Source organism: Nicotiana tabacum, chromosome 9 (assembly GCF_000715075.1).
Source record: "Nicotiana tabacum cultivar K326 chromosome 9, ASM71507v2, whole genome shotgun sequence".
Taxonomy (NCBI): domain Eukaryota; kingdom Viridiplantae; phylum Streptophyta; class Magnoliopsida; order Solanales; family Solanaceae; genus Nicotiana; species Nicotiana tabacum.
Window position 1 is genome coordinate 8,227,842 of NC_134088.1, and position 8,143 is coordinate 8,235,984.

General features: G+C 37.8%; 1 protein-coding gene across 1 annotated transcript; it reads left to right on the top strand.

Moving 5' to 3' along the window:
* Positions 1–2,028: 2,028 nt before the first annotated feature.
* Positions 2,029–7,522, top strand: LOC107821252 (glycerophosphodiester phosphodiesterase GDPDL7-like). The gene is made up of 10 exons (XM_016647676.2): positions 2,029–2,200; positions 2,818–2,944; positions 3,029–3,325; positions 3,950–4,059; positions 4,163–4,670; positions 4,760–4,801; positions 4,985–5,260; positions 5,560–5,696; positions 5,802–6,288; positions 6,949–7,522. The coding sequence occupies exons 2-10, from the start codon at positions 2,830–2,832 to the stop codon at positions 7,299–7,301; spliced, it is 2,325 nt and encodes a 774-aa protein (XP_016503162.2). The 5' UTR covers positions 2,029–2,200; positions 2,818–2,829; the 3' UTR covers positions 7,302–7,522.
* Positions 7,523–8,143: the final 621 nt, after the last annotated feature.

Below are 8,143 nucleotides of genomic sequence, written 5' to 3' on the forward strand. Positions count from 1 at the left end.
TCGGATTTGTAATGGTCTTTTTAGTAAAAGGTTTGCTTCTTAAACATTCATGTTTCCTACTGTAATTTTTTTTCCTCGCTTCTCGCCTACTTGTATAATATTTCAGGAAATGGCCAAATGAGTATTTGTGAGGATCAAGAAGAATTGCAGAGAAGAGTGTTGTAGTTATCAATCTCATAGGCGGATCCAGGATTTGAGGTTTATGTGTTCTTATCGTAATTTTAGATTAATATGCAATTATAACTGTGTTCACAGTTAGATATTTACAAATATTTAAGTGAATTTCTTAATATAAATACAGGGTCTATGCAAAACTTATTGGGTTCCCGGGAACTCGTATTCTATACTCTAGGTCCGCCCCTGATCAATCTGTACATAATCACTACTTATAAATACATGAATTATCGACGGACAAATTCTATAGCTAACAACGACAACAACAACAAAAATTCAGTGTAATTCTATAAATGGGGTCTGTGGAGGGTAGTGTGTACACAAACTTTACCCTATCTTATAAAGATAAAGAGGTTGTTTCTGATAGACCCTCGGCTCAAGGAACAGTGGAGATAAGATAAACCAGCAAAGTAGCAAACAATTGTGACAACAATGCACTATGGTAACGAGCGCGAATGACGCTGCCTGTAATAATAAAGAACCATGATAAGATGATACAAAAATAATCTTAGTACTGTTGGTAAGCCTAGGAGGAATACACTATTATCAATCAACCTACAACCCTAATCCTCGACTTCCACACCTTCCTATCGTAGGTCATATACTCGGTAAGCTGAAGCAACGACATGTCCTGCCTAATTACCTCTCCCTAATACTTCTTAGGCCTACCCCTTCCCTTCTTCAGACCCACCATGGACAACCGCTCACACCTCCTGACCGGTTTATGTCTCTCTTCTTTACATGCCCGAACCATCTCAACCTCGATTCTTGCAACTTGTCTTCTACAGATGCCACTTCTACCTTGTATCTAATAACTTCATTCCTAATCTTGTCCTTCCTGGTATGCCTATACATTCATCTCAACATCCTCATTTTAGCTACTTTCATCTCCTGGACATAAGGCTTCTTGACGTGCCAGCACTCAGCCTCATACAACATAGTCGGTCTAACCACCACTCTGTAGAACTTGCTCTTAAGTCCAGGTGGCACATTCTTATCACACAAAAACCCCCGCGGTGAGCCTCCTTCTCATCCACCCCGCTCCAATATGATGAGTAACATCTTCGCTAATATCGTTGTTGCCTTGAAAGACCCAAGATACTTGAAATATCTATTTTGGGGATGACTTGTGTACCATCCTTCACTTCCACTTCTTCTTCATGTATCCCATCATTGAACTTGCACTCCAAGTACTCAGTTTTTGACCTACTCAACTTGAAACCTTTAGACTCCAGCATCTGTCTCCAAACTTCCAACCTAGTGTTAACTGCCCCCCCTCCGTCTCGTCAATCAGAACTATTCCATCATCAAATAGCATACACCATGACACTTTCCCTTGTATGTGTCGCGTCAGCACATCTAACGCTAAGGTAAAATTCATTGATTTAGCGACTGATTAACAATAAATGATCATAAAATTCTGTTAGATACGAGCTATTTAGTGACATATTATCGTTACCAACTCCAACATTTTTTTGTAGGATAAGCCATTAGTAGAGAGAAATTTAAAGTTAAAAAAGTGTTATATAGATCAGAGATTGTTTATATTATGTAGTAGTGCAGGATAGTGAGATAACATTAAAGGTCTGTAATAATTAATTAATTTTAATTACTTAGTTATTCCACAAAACCCTTAGGTGCAAACAAATGAGAGTAATCTTTTAGGTGCAAACAAATGTATGGAGATATGAAAAGAAAACAAATTAGGTAAATGAACTCAACCGAAAAGCTAAAAGAAAGGAACAAAAACAGTAAAATAAATTGAAGAGAAAAAATAAATAATAAGAACCAGATATTAATCCGAGATTTGCGAGAGAAAAAATTAATTAAAACCCTCTAATATTCTCTCTATTTTCTTTCAAACTCTCCATCCCTCATTTCTTGCATTTCTCCATTCCCTCGAGAGTTTCTTACCTCATATTTTCTTTTCCTTTTTTTCTTTTCTTTTTATATTTATTTATTTTCCTTCTGAAACTCAAGGGGGGATACTTCTTTCTTCCTTCCTTTTTCTGATCTCAAGATTCAAGTGAGTATTATTTGATTTTTTCCTTTCTTCTTAATTCTTGATGTTATATATGTCATTGCATGTACATCTTTTCACATTTACATTTATGTAATTTATGCATGTCATTGCATATAATATCTTTTCACATTTACATTTATCATGAATATTTTCTGTTTTATATAATTTTGAGGAAGGGGAGCTTTGGAGCAATGGTTAAGTTGTCCCTGTATGACCTATAAGTCTCGGGTTCGAACCATGGAATCAGCTATTATCAGGGTAGGCTGTCTACATCGCACCTCCTTGGGGTGTGACTCTTCCCCGGACGGACCGTTGTCTCTGTCTAACCTATATGTCACGAGTTCGAGCCTTAGAATCAGCCAATGATGCTTGTATCATGGTAGGTTGCTTGCGCCACGCCTTCATCGGGGTGTGGCCTTCCCCGGAACCTGCATGAACGCAGGATGTTTTACGCACCCGACAACCCTATTTTATATACAATTTTGAGATGGATTGTGAACATATAAATTTAACATATAGTAAAAGTTTTTTTTTGTGTGTGTGTTTGTTTGTTCTAATTAAAGATGATGCTTATTGGTTCAAATTTGTTTAAACATCTATAATATTCTGTGTGGAAACAGGATTTGAAGAAAATGATTCGACATATCTTATTAGTTTCCTTGCTAATCCATTGCACTTTAGCTAAACCAAAAGGTGGAAAGCCTCTTTCTCCTCCTCTTCCCAAGAGAACATGGTTAACATTACATGGTAATTAAACTACTATACTTATTTTATTGTTGGGAATCCGAGTCATGAACCTATAGAATTGAAATCCTAAATCCGTCTCTGCAGGTGATGAGCCCGTAGTCGTTGCGAATGGGGGATATTCGGGACTTCTTCCCGCGCAAACAGATATTGCATTTTCTCAAGCAAATGCATTAGGAAAGCGCGGTACTGTCTTGCTATGTGATCTACATATGAGTCGCGACGGACAGGGCTTTTGTTTGTCACAGTTAAACATTCAGAATACAACAAATGCAGCTGATGCTTTTCCGAATCGTCGAAAAACTTACATTGTTAATGGCAAAGAAATTCAAGGATGGTTTGCACTGGATTTTATAGCTGATGAGCTTTATAGTAAATTGCAAGGTATGTCACAACTTATGGACTTGTTTGTTACCGAAATTAAATGGCCATACAATTATTTTAATATATAATGATACAGTCAAATCCAGAGGCGGACATATGTACAGAGAAGAGGGATCACAGGACCCTGTTAACACGGAGGCGGATATATATGTGCATATATATTGAAAACGATTATATATTTTGTCTGGAACTCTTAAGGTCAAAAGTCTGACAGGACAACAATCTGCTCATGTGCCCCCGCCACTTTCAAATCCTGGATCCGCCTCTGGTCAAACCTGTCTATATTGGCATGTTAGTCCGGAAATTTTTCGACTGCTATAGCGAAATGCTGTTGTACAAATATATAATATAAGTATATAACATGACATGAAAAATCCGTTCCAAAGAAAACTTAGCCGTTATAATGAAATGTTGTTACAAAGGGTAATTATTAGAGAGAGGTCTGACTGTACATCCATTGGAATTTCGCGGGGCAACAATTAGAAAACCATGGTGTTTTTCTAATTCATCCAACAGCCCTGATATAAGATTCTAAGTAAAAGTTAGTGATTAAGACTTTTGCATTATTAGACTCTGCATATTTGTGGCTGATTTTGTTCTTATTGTTGGCTTATTGATATCCAGTGACACAATCAATATTCAGCAGAACAGATTTATTTGATTTTTCACCACCAACACCAACAGACTTATTTTTAGAAGATAACATGAAGTCTCTAGTGTGGTTCAATGCCGAGGTTCTATCACTTGCCTTCTTTCGTTCATCGTTGAAATATTTGATACAATGTAAATTCATATTATCAATAAAATAACTTAATGTTTTCTCGTCAAATTGTGTAGTACGCAACATTCTACAGCCAACACAAGTTGAGTTTATTGGATCATATTAAACAACTTTTGGAGATAAAGAAGGATATCTCTTACATATCGTCTCCAGAGATCGGTTTCTTGAAGAGCATGGGACCAGTCGTTCGCGGTTTAAGAACAAAGTTGATGTTCAAGTTTCCTGCTGATACAAATTCAGTTGAACCAACAACAAATGAAACATATGCTTCACTATTAACAAAGCTATCTATGATCAAGACTTTTGCTGTGGGGATAGTTGTGCCTAGAGAGTACATATGGCCCGTCAGTAAAGCTCGCTATTTAGAGCCCAGTACTAATCTAGTCGCCGATGCTCATAAACTAGGCCTTGAAGTTTTCTCCTATGGATTTGCAAATGACAACTATTTGCCTTACAATTACACCTATGATCCACAAAGAGAGTATCTGCAATTCGTTGACAACTCGTTGTTTGCTGTTGACGGTGTGATCACAGACTTCACTATGTCTGCATCGATGGCGATTGGTGAGAATATTGTTCTTAGGATTTAAGAGGAAATATAAGTCTATTACATTCAATTCATGTAGCTCACAGTTGCTCTTTCTGGACTGCAGCTTGCTTGGCAGGAACTCGGAACGCTTCCAGGAAAGTCCCTAGTAAGGAAAATGAATCTCTCTGTTCAATTTCCTACTTGAAAAAACTACTCCCTTTATCCCAATTTATGTGATGCAGTTTGGATTTTGAGAGTCAAACGAGTTTTTTCTTATTTATTTATTGCAACTCTGATCATTTCAAATTGGCAGTTCATTTTTTTTTTGTTGTGCATTTTAAATTGGCAGCTCTGATCATTTCTTCAAATGGAGCAAATGGAGATTATCCAGGAGCAACAGATCTTGCCTATCAGAAAGCAGTAGATGATGGTGTTGACATAATTGATTGTTCTGTTCAAATGACAAAAGATGGAGTCGCGTTTTGTTTGCCTTCAATTGATCTCATGCCATCCACTACAGCAGCGGGACCATTCATGAGTCGAGCAGCTAAGGTCGATCCCATTCAATCCGCCATGGGAATTTTCTCTTTCGACCTTACATGGGAGGAAATTCAGTCATTAAAACGTAAGCGCGGCCAACCAACCTTTCTAAACACAATAATTTTTCAAATAGTACTAATTCTAGCTTGAAGGGTGGGAGCAACATTAAAGTTATCTTTGTGTGACCTATAGGTCACGGGTTCGAGTCGTGGAAGCAGCCACTAATGCTTGGATTAGGGTAGGCTATCTATATCACACCCTCTGAGGTGCGGCCCTTTCCTGGGCCCGGCGTGAACACAGAATGCCTTGTGCACCGGCTGCCCTTTTAATTCTAGCTTGATTTCAGTTTCTGAAATATATGTATGTATATATGATCCGCTGCAGCTCAAATGTCCGGTGGATTTAATGGAGAATTGGTAAGAGATCCAGCGCGCAAAAATGTGGGCAAGTTTGTAACACTCTCTGATTTCTTGGAATTCGCCAAGGCAAAAGCAGTTCCTGGCGTTCTGATCAACGTTGAAGTAAGTTTGTTTTCTACTCTGTATATTATTTTGGTACTGTGTTTTTCTACGCATATATCATGAATTTGAGAGACATTAATAACGAGAACTTGGTTTGTCTTCAAGAATGCTGCATATCTTGCATCAAACAAAGGTCTTGACATTGTTGGCGCCGTCACAACTGCTTTGAGCAATGCCACACTTGATAAGAACTCGACTCAGAAAGTTCTGATCATGTCAAGTGAAAGTTCAGTGTTGGACAAATTCAAAGCTATCCCGACTTACCAAAGAGTACTTCACATTAAGGAACAAGTGGGATTTGTAACGAACGAGACAGCATTGGAAGTCAAGAAGTACGCGGACGCAGTACTTTTACACAAGAATTCAATATATTCAGAATTTCGCCAGGAGGGTCTCACTTTCAACCTCACCAACCTTATTTCTTGTTTGCATTGGGCTAATGTCAGCGTCTACGCTGGAAATGTTCTGAATGAATTCCAAGACATTTTCATGGATTTTGGCTCTGATCCTTATCTTCTGATTCATAACCTTATTTACTATGGCGCGGATGGAATTGTCACTCAGTATCCAAGCACTGCAAGTGCATACAGCAGTAAGTAATCAATGCTCAGATCGCCAGTTGATTAAATTATCTAATTGCCTGCATTAGGATAGATTGTCTACATCATACCCCAGGGATGCGGTCCTCCCCCGGACCCTGGGGCGGGATGCTTTGTGCACTCGGCCTGCCCTTTAATACAAAAATAAATCAGGTTGGGTGAGTACCTTAATACACAATTTTGAAGGGGAGCTTTAACGTAACTGGTAAAGTTGTTGCCATGTGATCAAGAGGTCACAGGTTCGAGCTGTGGAAACAGCCTCTTGCAGAAATGCAGGGTAAGACTGCGTACAATAGACCCTTGTGATCGGCCTTCCTCGGACCCTGCGCATAGGGAGAACTTAGTGCATCGTGCTACCCTTTTTTTGTCATTATATATATATATATATATATATATATATATATATATATATATATATATATATATATATATATATATATATATATATATGTGTGTGTGTGTGTGTGTGTGTGTGTGTGTGTGTGTGTGTGTGTGTGTGTGTGTGTGTGTGTGTGTGTGTGTGTGTGTGTGTGCATTAGAGTAGACTGTCTACATCACACCCTTAGGGGTGCGGTCCTGAGCCCTGTGTGAATGCGAGATTATGCACCAGGTCGGGTACACAATTGACTCATTTTATATGTTGGTTGCAACAGGAAACTTGTGCACTGGAAATCCGGACGCGTATAAGATACAAGACTTAAATCCAGGGGATGTGATAGCAGTTATGCTTGATCCAAAAGAAGTAGCAGAGTACAAGCCGCCTCCGCCCATCCATTTTGAGACTAAGAACTTTGTCACTCCACCACTACCTCCTGTAGCTGATATCGCCAAGGATGACGGCGGTTCTACCTCCAACTCCACGTCCAATGCCAACACGACCGACGCTCCTTCACCTTCACCTCCACCTCCTCCTGCACAAGCCGCGAGTAGCGCAACAGCTGCCTCGATTAATGGTGCTGCTCTCTTCTTTGCAACCATGCTCGGACTAGTATACTATAAAATTTAGGATTTATTTCTATTTTTAGCATAAGAAAAAGTATATAGTAGGAATTCAACAACTTATATATAACCGAAAAACTTCTCTTTTACTTATTTTCACAATGTAATTTTACTCCTTGGCTCTACATAGCTCCGCACTAACAGGTTGATTGTCTTCATCTTGGATTTAACGAGCGAATTTAATCAAGTATCATGTAATCTAATCAGTTTAAATATTTTTTTATGTGTTATTTTTTGTTATACAATTATATTTATATAATTAATTCTTTTGCCAAATTTACAGATGAAAGGAGTCATAATTTTGAATAAGACAAGTGGTTCATGTATGTGCCAACTATGAAATCAATAAAACATTTTGATATACCGCTAACTATTAAGTATTTCTATCACAAATAACTATTGCCTTTTTTGCAGCTTTAACACCCTGAAATTGACAATGATATACTAGCCATCCTAAGGAAGACTTATGTTGATCGAATTTGCATAACAACTTCTTTATATGTATGCGGATGTAAAAGGAAGAAGGCTACATTTTTTTTAAAAAGAAAAGGCAAAAACATCTACACCTGAAGTATTTATAACGATAGTCAACATTGCTCATATTCACATGTAAACTATATGTTGAAATATTAAAAGCAAGAAAACTATCAAGTTGAATATTTGGTATGACACTCGTATTTACATAACTAAATTTAGGTTCCCAAACGATATCAAATCATCTTATGTTTAATTGTTTAAACAATTAAATCGGTCAAATAGGCTCATAATTAAGTCAATATGAATGTCAAGACGCTGAATGTTATCGATGAAAATATTTCCGGAATGTTCATCGACTTCAAAATCCTTTAA

Excerpts from the sequence above, each read along its gene's own strand:
- LOC107821252 (XM_016647676.2), top strand. The coding sequence starts at position 2,830 with ATGATTCGACATATCTTATTAGTTTCCTTGCTAATCCATTGCACTTTA. Across the intron at positions 2,945-3,028 it reads AACATGGTTAACATTACATG|GTGATGAGCCCGTAGTCGTT; the intron begins GTAATTAAACTA and ends CCGTCTCTGCAG. Across the intron at positions 5,697-5,801 it reads GCGTTCTGATCAACGTTGAA|AATGCTGCATATCTTGCATC; the intron begins GTAAGTTTGTTT and ends TTTGTCTTCAAG.